Source organism: Ranitomeya variabilis, chromosome 7 (genome assembly GCF_051348905.1).
Source record: "Ranitomeya variabilis isolate aRanVar5 chromosome 7, aRanVar5.hap1, whole genome shotgun sequence".
Taxonomy (NCBI): Eukaryota; Metazoa; Chordata; class Amphibia; order Anura; family Dendrobatidae; genus Ranitomeya; species Ranitomeya variabilis.
This window is the reverse complement of record NC_135238.1, coordinates 89682559-89703052: the sequence shown is the minus strand read 5'-3', so window position 1 is coordinate 89703052 and position 20494 is coordinate 89682559. Positions and strand designations below refer to the sequence as shown.

Genomic DNA, 20494 nt, shown 5'->3' with positions numbered 1-20494 from the left:
CAAAAGATGATAGCAGCCCCCCACATGTAATAACGGTGAATTAAGAGGAAAAGACATACACAGTATGAAAGTAGATTTAGCAAAGAGAGGTCCACTTACTAGATAGCAGAAGGATACAAAAGAGGACTTCACGGTCAACTGAAAACCCTTTCAAAAACCATCCTGAAATTACTTTAAGACTCCTGTGTCAACTCATGACACAGGAGTGGCAATTTCAGCCCGCAAGAGCTTCCAGCTACAGAGAATTACAAAAACTGCAAACTGGACAAAAGGTACAAAACAAAAGGACAAAGTCCACTTAGCTGATCAGCAGACTAGTAGCAGGAACATGCAACCGAAGGCTCTGGTTACAATGATGACCGGCAAGGAAATGACTGGAGAGCAAGGCTAAATAGGAAACTCCCAAACACTGATGGAAGCAGGTGAACAGAAGAAGCAAAGTGCAAACAAGTCACCAGTACCACCAGCAACCACCAGGGGAGCCCAAAAAGCGGATACACAACACACGCCCTAGTTTTCAGAAAGTTCTGTATTTCAGCTGATGTTATTTGTGGATTTACCTTTGCATCCCGAACAATTTTCCTGGCAGTTGTGGATGACATTTTTGTTGGTCTATCTGACTGTGGTTTTGTTTTTACAGAGGGGGATTTCCATTTGTTAATCACAGTTTGAACGCTGCTGACTGGCATTATCAATTCCTTGGATATCTTTTTGTATCCCTTTCCTGTTTTATACACTTCAACTACCTTTTCCCGTAGATCCATTGACAATTATTTTGCTTTCCCCATGACTCACAATCCATAAACGTCTGTGGCTGGATGAAAGATGCAAGAGTCTGTCTGGATCCCAGAAACTCACTCAGCTTTTATGCACACACTGACTACAAACAAACAGGTCACAGGTGAGAATGTTACCTTTAGTAGCTATTCAAACTTATTTGTGTCAAATTATGTGCATGTCATCAGACCAAAATCACCAGGGTATGTGAACTTTTGCTCAGGGTCGTTTGGATGTTTTGGGTTGTCATTATGATTTAAAAAGAGAAAACGCAGTAGTCTGACAATAAATGGCTTCACCCAACCACTAACCATGAGTGGAGAAAAAGTTTTGGTGTTATCATTCATAGTGTCTGAAAAAACCCAAAACAGCAACAATTCTGCTGGGGTATGTAAACTTTTGAGAGCAACTGAATATATATGTATAAGTACAGCGATATGAAACTAGCAATTTTTTTATGTAATTGGTGAAAAAAAAAATCAGAAGTTTGTAAAAAAACAAAACAACAAACGAAAAACTGCCCTTAGTTTTCCATCGGTGGAGCTATGTGAGGGCTTGTTTTTTAGAATGGCAAGCTGATGTTTTCATTGATACTATTTTGGGGTTCATATGACGCTTTGATCCCTTTTTATGGTATTTTTTTTTTATTATTATTTTTAGATTTCGATACAACGAACTTTTATTGGAAACAACAATAGTAATTATGTTCATTTCTTTGTTCTTCATTTGTAACTAGTCAAAAGTGTGTGGGGGAGTGAAATACATTTTTGGAATTTTTTTAATATTTTTAAAACTTTTTTTATTTAATATTTAAGTTTTCTTAGGGGAATCCAATCACCTAATCGCTTGTACTATATACTACAATACATACATTTAATCGGTGGATAACCCTGATCTATTTAACATTAAAGTGTAAAAACGCATGAAATACTTATTACTGTACAGTAACCATAGAAACATATGATCAAAATATCTAAAACCACTGACGCACCAGACTGTAAAAAACAAAATTTGTGCCAGTGTCAAAACTTTACACCACAACTGTTTATTTACAGTCATGGCCAAAAGTGTTGGCACCCTTGAAATTGATCCAAAAAATGAAGTATTTCTCTTAGAAAATTACTGCAATTACACATAAGTTGTTATATACATGTTTATTTCTTTTATGTGTATTGGAACAAGACAAATAAAAAAAAACTGAGAGAAAAAGGCAAATTGGACATAATTTTACACAAAACCCCAACAATGTGCAGGACAAAATTGTTGGCACCTTTCCAAAATTGTTGATAGCCAACATTGTTTCAAGCTCATTAAAACTCACCTGTGGCAAGTAACACGTGTGGGCAATATAAAAATCACACCTGAAACCACATAAAAAGGGGAGAAGTTGAATCAATCTTTGCATTGTGCGTCTGTATGTGCCACCCTAAGCATGGAGAACAGAGAGAGGAGACGAGAACTGTCTTATTAAGACTTTTGAACCAAAATTATAAATAAAAAATATCAACAATCTCAAGGTTACAAGTCCAGAGATCTTGAAGTTCCTTTGTCCAAGGCGCGCAGCATAAATCAAGAAGTTCATAACCTGTGGCACTGTAGGTCATTTCCCTGGACATGGACTGCAGAGAAAAATCGATGAAAGTTTGCAACGCAGGATAGTCCGGATGGTGGATAAGCAGCCCCAAGCAAGTTCCTAAGAAATTCAAGCTGTCTTGTAGGCTTAGGGTGCATCAGTGTCAGCATGAACTATCCATCCACATTTCAATAAAATGAAACCCTATGGTTGGAGACCCAGGAGGACCCCACTGCTGACACAGACATAAAAAAGCTAGATTGCAGTTTGCCAAAATGTATATGAGTAAGCCAAAATCCTTCTGGGAAAGCGTCTTGTGGAAAGATGAGACCAAGGTAGAGCTGTCTGGTAAAGCACATCATTCTACTGTTAATCAAAAATGGAGTGAGGCCTACAAAGAAAAGAACATGGTACCTACATTCAAATATGATGGAGGTTCAAAGATATTTTGGGGTTATTTTGCTGCCTCTGACACTGGATGCCTTGATTGTGTCTAAGAATTTAGGATATACCGCACACTCTATAGATAATTATATGCAATATATGATTTTTATTCACATACCATCATTACGGGAGCAGAAATGGTGTAGTATGTACAGTAAGCGACCGAACTTTGACGTTTCATCTTTCCCGGGTCTTACTCATAAAGTCGCTGTAAAAATGGTATACTATGTAGATTTGCATAGATCCTGTATGGGATATGGGGGTTGCTGGTAAATAGTGACAGAGGTTATGGATAGACTTGGACAGTGTCCAGTCAGGTTGGGGACCTGATAGATGATGTGTCTCAGCAGCGCTCCTGCGCCTAGCTGCTGGTGGCGTGCAACCTTCAGCAATTTTTATCTTTTTTGAGATTATCTATCTACCCATCATCTATTCTACCTAACTATTATCTATATAAAAGATTGCTTTATTAGTTTGAAACGTAGCTTTAAATTACATAGAGAACTACTGTATGTAAAAGATGATGTTAAAAACGCATTGTATATGAATATCATATAGATGTCAAATGGATTCTTGGTGAGAAAAATCGCATTGTACTCTCATGACACTCATTCTACTTTTGTGGATCAACATCGGAGCAATTTTTTTTCCCACGCTAGTGTGACTCCAGCATAAGAGCAGATTGGTTCATGCATTATGGTGGTGCAATGCGGCCTGGCTGTGCATAAGGCTACTAAACGACCACCAATTTAAATGCTTGCAATCAGCAGTTGTTAAACCCCTTCACAACTGCTGACGTATGTTTACATCATCGGCTGTGTCCCTGCCTTTGATGCGGGCTCACACACTGAGCTCGCATCTTTCCCCGCACTTGATGGCTGATTTAATCAGCCATCGGGTGCCTCTAACAACCGGTGATGGATCCGAGATCCATCTGCAGCTGTTAACCAGTTAAATGCCACTGCCAATCACTGACAGCGGCATTTAAGACGCGACGGCCAGAAGCGCGTCCAAAGTCCCGCTCATCGGTGCCACTGCACTTGATCGCGGGGTGCCAATGGCTTGTCATGACAGCCGGGGATTTGATGAAGACTCCCTGCCAGTCATCACAATTGTAATTTTTACTATACACTGCACCACTTCAGCTATGTATAGCACAGGTGATCGGAAGATCACAGATTAAAGTCTCCTAAGGGGACTATTGAACACAGTAAAATGTAAAAAAAACCGCAGAAGTTGAAATCGCCCCCCTTTTGCCCCATTAAAAATAAGACAATTAAAAAAATGAAGAAAACACGGATATTTAGTATTGCTGGGTTCAGAAACGCACAATCTAGCAAAATATAATGTAAATTAATCTGATCGGTAAACGGCGCAATGAGAAAAAAATAAAATCAAAACTCCAGAATTATGGGTTTTTTTTGTTGCGGGAACAATGAAAAAAAATGCTACAAGAGCTGATCAAAACATCATATCTACACCCAAAATGGTATCAATAAAAACATCAGATTAAGCCACAAAAAAATGCCCTCAAACAACCCATATCACGAAAAATGGAGATGCTATGGGTCTCGGAAAATGTCGGCAAACTCAAAAACTTTTTTACATACAATTTTTGGATTTTAAAGAACTTACCGTACATACTCATATATAAGCCGAGTTTTTCAGCACATTTTTTTGTGTGCTGAAAATGCCCCCCTCGGCTTGTCCCAGAAAGCCAGCGGGGAAGGGGGAGCAGCAGAGCAGCGGGCCACAGTAGGCCGGAGCTGTGGCTAAAGCCTGTGCCACTGCTAAAGAGAAATCAATATTAATTTCTCTTATATCGCGCACAGTGACACCTGCAGCTTCCAGAAGGCATCCTACTCGCCCTCCAGCATGTCTTCGCAGCATCTCGTTGGTGCCAGCTTCCGGCAGTTCTTCCTGCGCTGAGCGATCACGTGGCACCGCTCATTAAGGCAATGAATATGCACGCATCTCCACTCCCATAGCCGTGGAGGGAATATTCATTACCTTAATGAGTGGTGCCACATGCTCGCTCATCACAGGAAGAGCTGCCGGAAGCTGGCACCAACGAGATGCTGCGAGGGCATGCTGGAGGGCAAGTAGGATGAGTTTTGTTTTTAGTAATTGGAAGCATGCATACAAGGATGGGAGAGGGGAGCCACGCATACCAGGACAGCGACGGGGGAGCCACACATACCAGGACAGTGACGTGGGGAGCTACACATACCAGGACAGGGAAGGGGGAGCTCTGCATGGCAGGACAGGGATGAGGGGACAATGCATACCCAGCTTATACGCGAGTCAATAAGCTTACCCAGTTTTTGTGGCAAAATTAGGTGCCTCGGCTTATACTCGAGTATATACGGTACTTATGTTTGGCATCTGCAAACTCGTATTGACCTGGACAATTATGATGGCATGACTCTTGGAAGAAGGAGAGAAATAAGAAGGCCTATCCTAAATAATAGCTCTCATAGTGAAGAATAAGAGAACTCCTTCACATGACTATTCCTCATTCTTATAGAAATATTTGTCTTTTGCAGACAGCTCTTAATCTGTTCTACTTGACCATCATTGGGCACGGATTGTCAGTGGCTTCACTCCTGATATCTTTAGGAATTTTCTTTTACTTCAAGTAAGTGATTCTATGTGATTATGCTAAAGATAATGTAATAATATATTTATTACTCCACCTAAATGACTTGGTACTTAATCATTCTTCGGGTCTAAACTTTCTAGACACCTTATCGTTTTCGGTTGGGCCAAACCTATGTTTTTGCTTTTGTTGGTCTAAGACCCTGTTATATCAATGCAACATTGTTTTATGACAGATATATATAATTAATCATATCTTTGGGCTATATTTTACAAGCATTCTAGGATTAACAATCATGCAGACCTTGTCCTGGTTAATTTTCTGTAAACTAAAATCAATTACCAAATTACAAACCCGGTTAATTCTGGAATTGTTGGCGCATATTAAGAACCGTGGCAAAACAGTCATCAAATAAAACCTTTTGTCATCCATGTTTAAACTTAAAAACTATCAATATATGTGAAACAGATGTAAAAAGGAAATATTATGTTCAAATTACTATTAAAGGGGTTGTGCCCATTCAGAAAATACAGGTCTCTAGGCGCAGTTCGTCATTAAAAAGAAAATAGCTTTACTCCCTGTTACTTGGTCCACTGCTCAATTTCCACCACTGCTCCCGGTATTTGATATTGGCTACAGAGCTGACGGCCCGCCGACTGTGCGGCAGCCAATCAGTGAGCTCATGGCTCTGCCCATGTAGACCTGAAGCCCGCTTGCAGATGCTGAGCTCACTGATTGGTGCTATGAACGCACTGCGAACATAACATCAGTGCTGCTGCCGACATCAGACCCCAGGAAGCGGTGGAGACTCTGTGGTGGACTAATAGACAAACTACAGCAGAGAAACTGTATTTCCTGATAGGGGACAATCCCTTTAAAGTATACCTGTTGTTTCAGGTGACATTTTAGAATAAGCCATCGTGTATATATACATTTGAATTTAACACTTTTCTGGGCATACCATGATTTGCATCATGCATTTATTATTAGTTTTCCTCCCTTCAGGTTCTTTTTCTGAATATAAAGCCTGAAGATGGGGAAATGGCCATGGCAGGTAGTATCGTATCTACCTACTAGCTGGTGTATCTCTTAACAGCTAGTGGGTAGATACCAGTTGTTTTGATATGTCTCATATACTGCACAGAGACATGAGTGATTCCTATTTTTCCTGTTTCTTTGTAGTACACGTTGAAAAGCAACAGCTGCCTGGAGGACATAATGCAGCAGTACTGAGCATTGTAGCTGTAAATGCAGCACTGGGGTGAAATCAAACATTTACTAAAAAGCAGCAGCCCCATCTATGTGTATCTTTGTTTCTTGTACCTCGATCCTCCTCCCCCAACATATACATCAATAGGCAGCTGTAATCTGGATTATCAAAAAACTGGAAGTCCGTCATTTCTTGAGCAAGGCAGATTTTAACAGTGTTTCTGAGTCCATTATTAGTCCATAAAACAGGGAAGAGGGAAAGAATTGGCTCATAAGAGGAAAAAAGAATTATATTTATTATAAATATATTTAAAGTTTTTATATTTTTGCTTGTACTATTGATTTATGCAAAGTTTATTGAAATGACAGTGACCATTTAGGGTTGTTTATATGCTGCATTTTTGCCACAGGAAAAAGAAATAAGCCCTGTATTTCAGCAAAGAGAATATTTCTGAAATCTGATGCACATGCTGATTATTTTTTTCTTGCAGATTTGAAACATCAAAGTGTTTTTTTTTTAATCTGTAGCATTTCAATTCTTTTAGCATTTTTGCAGCGTTTTTCACCGATTTCAAATAAATGTTAAAAAAACACAAGTAAAAACACACAATGTGCAGATTTTATGCAGCATTTTTCCTGCCAACACTTTGATTTTTGCTGTAGAAAAATCTGCTGTAAATACTCAATATGTGCATATATCCTTAAGGTCAATCTGTGATTGTGTCACCTAGTGAGGTGGATTATCCATGTAGATGTAGCAGGGCAGTAACTGGAGGAGCAGAACTGGAACTATAGAATCCGATGAAGCTGAGTTTAAGCTAAGGCAACAGACATAGCAAAATTGTAATGCACAAGGAAGCTGTTGTGAACTGTGTTTCTGGGCTCCCTCTGGTGGTCACTAACGGTATTGTGTTAGGTATGTCTTGTTGCAGGCCTGAGCTCCAGCTGTGTCGTTAAGCAGCGGGTGTTTCCTATTTGAGTCTCCTCTGGACTCAGTCTCTTGCCTGGCATCGTTGTATCCAGACCTATTTGGTCTCCTCCGGATTCCTTTCAGTCTGCCTCATGCAAGAAAAGCTAAGTCTGTTTTGTACAATTTGGATCGTTTGCATTATTCAGTGTTTTTGTCCAGCTTGCTTTACATTTGATTTTTGACTCGCTGGAAGCTCTAGGGGGCTGATATTCTCCCTCCACACCGTCAGTCGATGTGGGGGTTCTTGAATGTTCAGCGTGGATGTTTTGTAGGGTTTTCTGCTAACCGCATAGTCCACTATCTATTTTCTGCTATCTAGACTATTGGGCCTCACTTTGCTGAATCTAGTTCATCTCTTCGTTTGTGTTTTCCTCTTGCCTCACCGTTATTATTTGTTGGGGGCTTTCTATATCTTTGGGGTTCAATTTCTCTGGAGGCAAGCGAGGTCTTATTTTTTCCCTTTAGGGGTAGTCAGTTCTCCGGCTGGCTCGAGACGTCTAGAACCAACGTAGGCACGTTCACCGGCTACTTTTAGTTGTTTGTGTCAGGATCAGGTATGCGGTTAGCCCAGTTTCCACCTCCCTAGAGCAGTATTTATATTTTTGCTATGTTGCCGGAATATCAGAGATCCTCTGCCATTGGGATCATAACAGAAGCAGAGTAGAGTAGTAATGAGGAGCTGGGGTGGCAGAGCTGAGTTGCTCAGAAAGTTCAGAGGCAAAGCTGGTCTAGTGGAGTAGCAGAGTTAACTCTTCATTGAGAAACTGGAGCTGCACAGGTGGTTCAGAGGAAGAACTGCCACAGCGGTATAACAGAATTGACTCCGCAATATAGCATTGCTGAGTTTGCCTACAGAAACCCTGATTATAAAGCTGGATCACTTACTGGGCTTCTTGCTTTAGTTTTGAGAAAACTCTGCATTATCTACTTTCCAAGCAGAATAGCACATTTACACATTTAAATAAGCAATGTAGCAGAGCTAAGTTTGCTGCAGAGTGTAATATTACAGACATAGTACAGTAAAAAATAGCAACGTTGACTCAACAGTGTAACAGGGCTGAGTGAAGATAGGACTGTGGATGCCAACTACTGAATATTCAGGCACTATCCTGTGATGTAGCGGAGCTGAGTTTGCAGCAGAGTCTATTATTGCAAATTTATCACAGCAGAACACCACAGTCCGGCTGCCTGATTCAGCCTATGTAGCCTCAGAGAGTGGTGTGGCGATGCGGCTGAGTGGAGCTTGCACTGTGGACACCAGCTACCTAAATATAGAGGCACTGTCCTGTGATGTAGCGGAGCCGAGTTTGCAGCAGAGTTTGCAGCAGAGTCTAATATTGCTGAATTATCACAGCAGAACAGCACAGTCCGGCTGCCTGATCCAGCCTATATAGCCTCAGAGAGTGGTGTGACGATGCGGCTGAGTGGAGCTTGCACTGTGGACACCAGCTACCTAAATATAGAGGCACTGTCCTGTGATGTAGCAGAGCCGAGTTTGCAGCAGAGTCTATTATTGCTGAATTATCACAGCAGAGCAGCACAGTCCCGCTGCCTGATCCAGCCTATGTAGCCTCAGAGAGTGGCGTGGCAACACAATGTACCGAAAAGCAGAGGGGGCTAGTAGAGAGGAGGGGAATGCAGTGCCGACTGCTGGAGCCAGGATAGGGAAATATCGTAAAAGCTTGAAAGCATGAAGCAGTTTTTTAAATGTACAGGAAAAGTTCACAAAAAGATATTGTTCTGATGTACTGTATATAATGAGAGAAATGGAGGGACAAAGGTGAACTCCAAGATCACAATTTCAGTGGTATACACCCCAGGTGAGACCTGTCAGTCAAGCAGAGCCGGGCAGTGAGCGGCCCCCAGGGATCCATCGACTTGACTGAACCTAGTCACATTGTCTCCGATCCCTGATCAAAGTTGTTTTCATGGATATTTGTGATGTCGGATCCCGACTCTGATATTTGCTGCTGGTTCGGGCAGCATAAGTCACGATACCGCTTCCCTTTCACTGATATTTTTATTGAGAATAAAGCTTTGGAATAAAAGAAGTGAGATAGTAAAGAAGCAGTTACAATAGATCATAATTAGGCCAGACCATTGCAGCTAAACAGGAATAATCTGAGAAAATGTCACAGTAAGGGTCATGGAAAAAATGTGGTCGGACATGTTTGGGTAAAATATTACACTGTATGACACCAAAGGGCCGGGTTACTCCACCTAAACTATAGAATAGAAAGGTGATCTCAGACCAGGAAGATAGAAATGCGAGAAAAAAGTGAGGGAAAGGGGAAAGGATTCCCAGGGATGGGAGAAAGACTGAGGCTAAATATCTAGTGTGAGGTATAAAGCTGTTCCTGGAGGAGAAATGTATGGCAGCCAAGGAGCCTATCTGGGTGACCATGTACCAGAAAACAAGGTTTTTCACTTTCTGGAAAAAAAGGTGTTTTTATACTTTTGCAATTATTGGTTTAGTGTCCAAAATATGTAATAATTCACAGTGCTTGTTTTGCAGGGCGCTCCATGTATTATCTTGTATAGTAGCCATTCACAAGAGTATTAATTTATGTTTTTTGATAATCTGTCACCCTGGTTTTGCTGCCCCATCTGATAGCAGCAATTTTAATAATGGGCAAAAGTTAAGCAGACAGCTGTGGGCTGAAATTAATAGGCTGGGAAGGGGCCATGGATATTGGCCCCCTCCCAGACTAAGAACACCAGCCTTCAGCCACCCCAGAAATGGTGCCAATTATGGCATTTAGCTGCTGCCCTTCCCGTTTGCTCTGGTGCGTTGGCACTTGGGGTAATGGTTTTGGGGTTGATGTCCACTGTGTAACGTCCACTGACATCAAGCCCAGGGTTAATAATGGGGAGGCGTCTATAAGACACCCCCATTACTAACCACATAGTCAAAAGTAAAACACACAGAGAAAATTCCTTTATTTGTACAAAACACTCTCCTACCCTATTTTACGCATTTATTACCTTTAAAAATAAAATAATCCAAAGGAGTCCACCATAAAGTCATTCCACATCCCACAACGATCCACAACTCTGAACGGAGCTTCTTTGGCTGTGTGAAGAAGACTGGGATAAGTCATTGGACGTCTATTTGGACTGCAGCGTACTGGTGTGCACTTTTTTATTTATTTATATATTAAATAAATGAGGGAAAGTTGGGGAGGTTTTTTTTTCAAAGAAAAATAGACGCTGCCCCATTACCAATCTTTGGGCCTGATATCAGGGGACATTACACAGCTGAAATCAACCCCAAAATATTACCCCGCTTGCCAATGTACTAGGGCAAGTGGGAAGAGCCAGGCAAAGGGCCAGGATTGGCGCATCTAATTGATGTGCTTTTTCTAGGGAAGCTGGAGGCTGCTATTTTTAGGCTGAGAAGGGACAAATATCCATGGAACTTCACAGCCTGAGAATACCCCCAGTTATCTGCTTTAACTTGGCTGGTTATCAAAAACGGATGGACCCCACGTCATTTTTTTAATTATTTATTTAAATAACTAAAAGATGCGGTGTAGGCGCCCCCCTATTTTTTAAAACCAGCCAAGGTAAACCAGACAGCTGAGGGCTGGTATTCTCAGACTGGGATTGGACCGTGGATATTGGCACTCGTCAGCCTTTCAACTAGCTTTGTCCGGGCTGCCGAACCTAAATCGTAACACAGGCTTCCGTGAGAAGTCCTTGTTCGGAGCACGTGCATGGACACTAGGTGTCCAATACGGACCCCAAACTTTACTATTCGGATTCACCCATCACTAATAGTGATACAGTAGTTTGCAGAGACAGCTACATGAGAAATGATCGTCATGTTCATTATCGCCCCATTATAGCCCCGGTTTTCCTTGTCTATAACATCTGATCACTAGTGAGCCTTTATTTTAAAAAAAGGGTCGTACTATTTGGCTATCCCTTTTAGTACTATTTTATGTTGGTCACGTGACTTTATTGTTGATAAGTATTACTTTATTAACTATGTGTATGTTTGCACTGTATTTCAGAATTGTGCTAATTTGTTTAATTAGTGCGGTATTAAATATAACTTTATATTAAAATGTATTTTCAATCTCTCCGCTTTAGAAATTTAAGCTGCCAGAGAATTACACTTCACAAGAATCTTTTCTTGTCCTTTGTCTGCAATTCGGTTGTCACGATAATTTCATTAACAGCTGTTGCAAACAACCAGGCATTGGTGGCTACCAACCCAGTAAGTCAAAGCTAAATCTGTGTACTTAAATTATTATTTTGTCTTTTAGGTCACAATGCTAATAATGTTATATAATAATTGCAAAGCAAATGATCTTTCACAGGAAATATTTATCATGTTTTAGGAGTTCAATGATAAAAAAAACCTGATTGCCTGCAGCGCACCACTTGTGGAACTATATTTATAGGAAAATTATTTTAGAAAGTGGACAGCCCCTTTTAAAATAAAAAAGGACAATGTACGATTATAGTATTACATGTATTTCTTACTATTTTTTTAATAGTTCAATTTTTTACTTCAAACAGTAGAAAAGGTAGAACCCTGTTATAGAATCAGCCCTAAATATAGAACCAATTTTTTACATTAAAAACATTTTTTTTGCCTTCACCCATGACAACACCAGAGAGGTTCAAACCTTATAGCAGAAGATGAAACATAAAACAGCAAAATAAAAAGCAACACTCAATTTCTCCTTTAGTGGTATTTGTCCTATGGACTGGGTTGCTGAATAGAACAGAGACAAAAAATATTTGTCACTTGAACCCAGGTACAGGATAATGCTATTCTTGCCATTGATTTTTCTTTTCGTTTCACCCATTAAAGCACCCAACAACTAGACAGGAAACCTGAAAAAAAGGCAGTACCCATTTCTAGCTTCAGAGTTTTTCTGTTCTACGGACAGAGAAGCATAGAGGATGCAGCTTTTAGAGCCATGAAGCATGAACTGAAGTGCCCTCTTAGCATGAACTGCAGTTAAAAATATCAGTATGGTTGTTCCATGAGATGTAAGCCTTTATTAGGAGCAGCCTAGATATCCCTTCTCTTTTCTTCCAGTGCCACATGCCTTGGTTTGCTGCTTTATTCCTTGGTTTGATCTTGTTGCCTCTACCTCATGGCTTGGTTTTGCCTGCTGTCTCAACCTCATGGTTTAGTTTGTCCTGTTGCCTCTGCCACATCTTGGTTTGGCTTGCTGACTCAGCCTAATTAGTGTAACGCTGGCGTGCAAATGTAATGTTGTATGTGGACCTACTGAAGCACGGGCCAGGCTTACCCTGGAAGCGCATGACTAGGTGCCTACCAAGCCTTTACTACAGCCTCTTGTGGTGAGGATAGGCTGGGCTGCTGATAGACACCAGCTGCCACTCAAGGACAGTCCCTAGGACTGCAGAAGCTGACAGGAGGGTCAGAGACGTGAGTATGTGATATAAGAGGACAAAGACAAAAATGTGGTCAGACCGTCCGAGATCAGGGCAGGCAGCACAGGTTCAGGATACATAGCCAAGGTCAGGAGCGGAGAGGTCAGACAGAATGAGTAGGCAAGCTGGGTCAGTAACTGGAGAAACAGAAACACACAAACTGGATGCTAGCAGAGCAAACTCACTAGGAACCAATAGGAACCAATGTTCAGGCCAGGAGTGGTGGGAGGAGCTTCCAGATATAGAGCCTGCTGACATGGGATAGGCCAGGGAACCTAATCTCTCCAGGACACAGCAGCGTTATACTCCTGCAGAGACCGGCCACGCTCCCTAAGACAAAATGGAAACCAACCTAAGATGCAGCAGTGCTGCAAGAGGCAAAACTCAGCGAGCCACGTGACGATCATGAGTCGGGCAGCACGGAAGAGTTATACAGGTTACTGCCATGACACTTGGTTTGGCCTGTTGCTTCTGCCTATTGGTTTGGTATGGCTTGCTGCCTAATGGCTGGTTCTGGCCTGCTGCCCCTGAATTGCAGCTCTGTTTGGCCTGTTGCCACTGACTTGTGACTTGTTTTGATTTGCTGCCCATAACAAATGGCTTGGGCTGTTTTGTCTGCCTTATGGCTTGGTATTGCATACTGACTGAGACTAATTACTTGGTTTGGTGAATTACCTCTGCCTCATGATTTGGTGTGGCCTGCTGCCTAATGGCTGGTCCTGGCCTGCTGCCACTGCATTAGAGATTGGATTAGTATGCTTCTGCTTCCTCATGACTTGGTTTGGCTTGCTGCTCATGACAGATGGTTTGGCCCTTTTTCTCTGCCTCATGGCTTGGTTTTGCCTGCTGCCTCAGCCTCCTGGTTTAGTTTAACCTGTTGACTCTGCTCCATGGCTCAGTTTGGCCTTCTCTATCGTATTTTGGTACAGCCTTGCTGCCTCTGCCTGTTGACTTAGTTTCATGGGTTTAGCGTTGGAAGAAGACACGAGTCTTTCGAATTTAACCTATACCATAATATGTTGATCTAGAGAAAGGCAAAAACTACATGAGATAGGTTCTAATTGCCCTATACTGGAAGTGGGGTGGTGGGGAATTACTTTCCATCTCCAGATATGGTAATCAAACTAATTTCATGAATCAACACCCCATCACAAAAATCAACACCCCATCACAAAATCTAGTAACCTGTCATATTATTTATTGTAATATTATATATTTCAAGGAAGGCACCAAGGACCTCCTTGAACTTTTTTAGTCAATTGACCAGTTTTACATGTTGTGGCACAAAATTCCATAGTCTCACTGATGATACGGTAAAAATCATGACAATTAAATTTTCTTTCCTTTAGACATAGAGGATGCCTCCTTGTAATTGTTGCAGGCTTAGGTGGAAAAAGTTAATTACACAGATCCCTCTTCTGTCCATTTATACAGTATATTTGTACATTGTAATATGATCACTGCTAAGCCTTCGTTTTTTCACACTGAATAACCACAAGTTTGATAATCTATCTTGGTATTGCAGTTCACCCATTCCCTTAATAACCTTGGTTGCTCTTCTCTGCACCCGCTCTAGTTCAGCTATGTCCTTCTTATACATGGGATTCCAAAATTCTACTTAGTATTCTAAGTGTGGCCACACTAATGACTTGTATAGAGGCAAAACTGTGTTCTGTCATGAGCATCTCTGGTGTGACGCAGGGCAGGGTGTGGGCAGGATAAATGTGACCAAAATGTTATGTAACATGTTCACAATAAAAGCTTCAACTCAATCCACAAAAAAAGGAAGTCCCCACTCAGGTGCATCTATCAATGGAAATATAGGGGGCTTCAACGTTACTGGTAGCACAAAGGCCCTGGAAAAGCTGAATGACTCCTCGGCACCAAAAGAAATTCAGTGAATTCTGCTCTCCTAAATCCAAACCCCCCTCCCTTCTGAGCCCCAGTGTGCATAAACTACCTTTAGCGTCCGCATGTTTGGAAGGGGTATAATTTCCAAAGTGGGGTCACTTGAGGGGGGATTCTGCTTTTCTAACACTTAGGGGCTCTGTATATGGAGTCTGCAAACTATTCTAAGAAAATCTGCTCTCCATGAGGCAAATAGCGCTCCTTCTCTCCTGAGTCTCGCCGTGTGGCTAAGCAGTACTGTACAACCATATATGGGGTATTTCTACATTCAGCAGAAATTGTAGGACAAATTTTGATGCCATTTTTACTCATTTTCCAGTGGTAAAAATGTAATTATTTTTTCACCTGTGGTGTCAATATGATCACTCTGCCCTAGGTGAATTCATTGAGCAGTTTAGTTTGCAAAATGGGATCACTTATGGTGGACTGCTCTTTTGGCACCTCAGGGGCTCTCCTAGTGGATCATGGCACTTTCAAACCTTAACAGTAAAATCTGCGCAATATTATGGCATTCCTTCCCTTCTGAGCTTTGCACTCGGCCTCAAAAGTAGTTCCCCATTACATGCAGTGTATTGGAGCACTCACGAGAAATTGCTCAACAAACTGAGAAGTCCTTTTTTTTTTTTTTAGCCCTTATAAAAATTTAAAATTTGGGGCTAAAGCAACATTTTTGTGGAATAAATGTAATTATTCCTTCTTCACCACCCAATGCTATACATTTCAATGAGGCACATATGGTGTCAATATGATTACTGCACTACTATATGAATTAATTGAGAGATGTAGTTTGTAAAATGACATCATTTATGTGGGGTACAGATAGGCGAACCCGAACAGTAAAGTTCAGCGTCTGTACTGAACACCTACTGTTCGAACACGGACACCGAATACGGACTTCACCAAGAAGTCCGTGTTACTGTTCAGGTTCCGCTGCCTGAATACCGGGTGTTTGTCACGCTGTCATGTGCACGACACCATGGCAAACACTGCTTCTGATCGGCGGTGAAATCATCCCCGCCGGTCAGGTAGCCGCAGTTCCCACGCTGTCAAAAGACAGCGAGAGCGCTCAGCTGTGATCGGAGGTATAAACTTTACCTCTGGTCACTGGTGTCATCTGATGGGACTACTGATCCCATCATCCGACACCTGCTGCCCCTAATTACAGTGAGAGCAGGAGCGGATGATGGCAGTATTCATCAGCTGCTCCTGCGCTGTAAATAAATAATAAAAAAAAAAAACAGCGTGGGTTCCCCTGTATTTTTGATAACCAGCCAGGCAAAACCCAAAGCTGGTGGCTGCAATCCTCAGCTGTCTAGTTATCATGAATAGAGGGGTCTCCACTCTATTTTTTTAATTATTTAAATAATTAAAATAACGGCGTCAAATCCCTCCCATTTTTGACAACCAGCTTTGCTAAAGCTGATAGCTGGGGGATGGTTTTCTTAGGCTGGTAAGGGGCCATGGATATTGCCCCCCCAGCCTAAAAAGAGCAGCCCTCAGCTGCCCTGAAAAGGCAAATCTATTAGATGCACCTACTGCCAGTTTCTGGAAGACAACTTCTTCAAGCAGTGGTACAGGAAGAAGTTGGTATCGTTCAAGAAAAACATGATTTTCATGCAGGACAATGCTCCATCACATGCCTCCAACTACTCCACAGCGTGGCTGGCCAGTAAAGGTCTCAAAGAAAAAAAATAATGACATGGCCCCCTTGTTCACCTGATCTGAACCCCATAGAGAACTTGTGGTCCCTCATAAAGTGTGAGATCTACAGGGAGGGAAAACAGTCCACCTCTCGGAACAGTGTCTGGGAGGCTGTGGTGGCTGCTGCAAGCAATGATTGTAAACAGATCAAGCAACTGATCTATGGATGGAAGGCTGCTGAGTGTCATCATAAAGAAAGGTGGCTATATTGGTCACTAATTTTTTGGGGTTTTGTTTTTGCATGTCAGAAATGTTTATTTCTAAATTTTGTGCAGTTATATTGGTTTACCTGGTGAAAATAAACAAGTGAGATGGGATTATATTTGGTTTTTATGAAGTTGCCTAATAATTCTGCACAGTAATAGTTACCTGCACAAACGGATATCCTCATAAGATAGCCAAATCTAAAAAACCCCACTCCAACTTCCAAAAATATTAAGCTTTGATATTTGAGTCTTTTGGGTTGATTGAGAACATAGTTGTTGATCAATAATAAAAATAATCCTCTAAAATACAACTTGCCTAATAATTATGCACACAGTATAAAGGAGTGTGTGTCTTTCTTTCAATTAAAGGACTTTTCTGGGTGTCTTTGTTTTCTTACAATGTGACTATGGGGTTAGTAATGGGGGTGTCTTATTGACGCCTCTCCATTACTAACTTCTGGGATTGATGTCACCTGACAATACAAAGGTGACATCAACCACCTCAATTATTACTCCACTTGCCACCACAAGAGGGCAAGAGGGAAGAGCCGAGCAAAATGCCAGAATTGGCGCATCTAATAGATGTGCCTTTTCTGGGAAGCTGCGGGCTGATATTTTTAGACTGAGGGGGTCAATATCCATGGCCATTTACCAGCCTGAGAATTCCAGCCCCCAGCTGTCTGCTGTAGTAAGATTGGTTGTCAAAAATGGTGGGGAGGACTCCACACTGTTTTTTTTTCTTATTTATTTAAATAATTAAAAAAAAAAAAAACAGTGTGGCGACCCCTTTATTCTTGAAAACTAGCCTTGCTGTAGCTGACAGCTGAGTGTTGCAGTCCCCAGCTGTGAGTTTTGCCTGGCTGGTTAGCAAAAATACAGGGGAACCCACTCCATTTCTTTTTTTAAAGTATTTATTTACAGCGCAGCATCGGCTAATGAATACTCCCATCCGCCGCTCATGCTCTCATTGTAATTAACGGTAGCAAGTGTCGGATGATGGGATCAATAGTCCAATTAGCTGACACGAGTGACTGGAGGTAAACTTTTATACCTCTGATCACTGCTGAGCGCTCTCGCTGACTTTTGACAGTGTGCGAACCGCGGCTGTCTGACAGGGATGATTTCACCACCGATCAGAAGCTGTATTTGCTGTGCGGCCATGCACATGACAGCACAGCAAACACTGGATGTTCGGGCCCCCCAATCAAGAGAATCTGTTCTGGGTTCAGGTACTGTTCTGGCACCCGAACCCGAACTTTTTGTAACTGTTCAGCCAAACCCGAACATCCAGGTGTCCACCCATTTGTAATGTGGGGGGTTTCTACTGTTCTGGCACCTCAGAGGCTCTGCCAATGTGACATGGCACCCTCAAACCATTCCAACAAAATCTGAACTCCAATATGACACTTCTTCCCTTCTGAGCTTTGCACTGTGCCTCAAAAGTAGTTTTCTCCCACACATGGGGTATTGGCACACACGTTTTTGTTTTTTTTGGGGGGGGGGGTATTTTCCCATGTTTCTCTTGTGAAAATAAAAAAAATTGTGCTAAAAGATGATTTGTGTGGAAAAACATAGATTTTTTATTTTCATGACTTTACGTTATAAACTTATGTCAAGAACCTTGGGGTTCAAGGTGCTCACCACACATCTAGATAAGTTCCTTGAGGGGTCTAGTTTCCACCTTTTAGGCACATCAGGGGCTCTCCAAATGTGACATGGCGTCTGCTCTCGATTCCAGACAATTTTTCATTACAAAAGTTAAACAATGCTCCGTCTCTTCTGAGCCCTGCCATGCACCCAAACAGTTGTTTTCCCACACATATAGACTATCGACATAATCGGGAGAAATTGCACAATAAATATTGGGGTCCATTTTTCCTGTAACCCCTGTGAAAATAAAAAAAATCGGGTCTTAGTAAAATTTTGTGAAAAAAAGTTAAATGTTAATTGTTTCATTCCACATTGCCTCATTTTCTGCGAAGCACCTGAAGGGTTAATAAGCTTCTTGAATGTGGTTTTGAGCACCTTGAGGGGTGTAGTTTTTAGAATGGTGTCACTTTGGGTACTTTCTCTCGTATAGGACCCTTAAAGTCACTTCAAATGTGATGTGGTCCATAAAAAAATGGTTTTGTAAATTTTGTTGGAAAAATGGGAAATAGCTGGTCAGCTTTTAGCCCTTATAACTTCCTACCAAAAAAAATTGTTTCAAAAATTTGTGCTGATGTAAAGTAGACATGTGGAAAATGCTATTTATTAACTATTTTGTGTGATATAACTCTAATTTAACTTCTTCACCCCTGGAGTTTTTTTCGTTTTTCGCTCCCCTCATTCCCAGAGCCATAACTTTTTTTATTTTTCCGTCAATATGGCCATGTGAGGGCTTATTTTTTGCGGGACGAGTTGTACTTTTGACATGATTGGTTTTACCATGTTGTGTACTAGTAAACGGAAAATAAATTCCAAGTGCGGTGAAATTGCAAAAAAAGTGCAATCCCACACTTGTTTTATGTTTGTTTTTTTGCTAAGTTCACTAAATACTATAACTGACCTTCGATTATGATTTTCCAGGTCATTACGAGTTCATAGACACCAAACATGTCTAGGTTCTTTTTTATCTAAGTGGTGAAAAAAAAACTCCCAAATTGCTCAATTTTTCGATACCCATAGCGTCTCCATTTTTCATGATCTGGGGTTGGATGAGGTCTTATTTTTTGCGAGCCGAGCTGACGTAAAAACGTCATATCATTTTGGTGCAGATACGATCTTTTGATCGCCCATTATTGCATTTTAATGCAATGTTGCGGCAACCAAAAAAACGTAATTCTTGCGTTTTGATTTTTTTTATCGCTACGCCGTTACGTCAGGTTAATCCTTTTTTTTATTGATAGATGGGGTGATTCTGAACACGGCGATACCAAATATGTGTAGGTTTGATTTTTTTTTTTTTTTAATGGGGTGAAAGGGGGGCGATTTAAACTTATATTTTTATTTTTTTCATATTTTTAACCCCTTAAGCCCTGAGGGTGGTTTTCACGTTAATGACGGGGACAATTTTTACAATTTTGACCACTGTCCTTTTATGAGGTTATAACTCTGGAACGCTTCAACGGATCCCGGTGATTCTGACATTTTCTCGAGACATATTGTTCTTCATGACAGTGATAAAATTTCTTTAATATTACCTGCGTTTATTTGTGAAAAAACGGAAATTTGGCGAAAAAGTTGAAAATTTCGCAATTTTCCAACTTTGAATTTCTATGCCCGTAAATCACAGAGATATGTCACACAAAATACTTAATAAGTAACATTTCCCACATGTCTACTTTACATCAGCACAATTTTGGAAACAAAATTTTATTTTTGTTAGGGAGTTATAAGGGTTAAAAGTTGACCAGCAATTTCTCATTTTTACAACACCATTTTTTTTAGGGACCACATCTCATTTGAAGTCATTTTGAGGGGTCTATATGATAGAAAATACCCAAGTGTGACACCATTCTAAAAACTGCACCCCTCAAGGTGCTCAAAACCACATTTAAGAAGTATATATTAAACCTTCAGGTGTTTCACAGGAATTTTTGGATTGTTTAAAAAAAAAATGAACATTTAATTTTTTTTCACATAAAATTTACTTCAGCTCCAATTTGTTTTATTTTACCAAGGGTAACAGGAGAAAATGGACCCCAAAA

General features: G+C 41.0%; 1 protein-coding gene across 2 annotated transcripts in view; it reads left to right on the top strand.

Annotated features, from left to right (window-relative positions):
* Positions 1–20494, top strand: part of CALCRL (calcitonin receptor like receptor) — a 195211-nt gene that overhangs the window by 149039 nt on the left and 25678 nt on the right. For both annotated transcript variants that reach the window (XM_077275406.1, XM_077275407.1), the window contains 2 exons: positions 5341–5432; positions 11668–11794. In XM_077275406.1, the coding sequence (XP_077131521.1) occupies positions 5341–5432; positions 11668–11794 (219 nt within the window). The remainder of the gene's footprint in view (positions 1–5340; positions 5433–11667; positions 11795–20494) is intronic.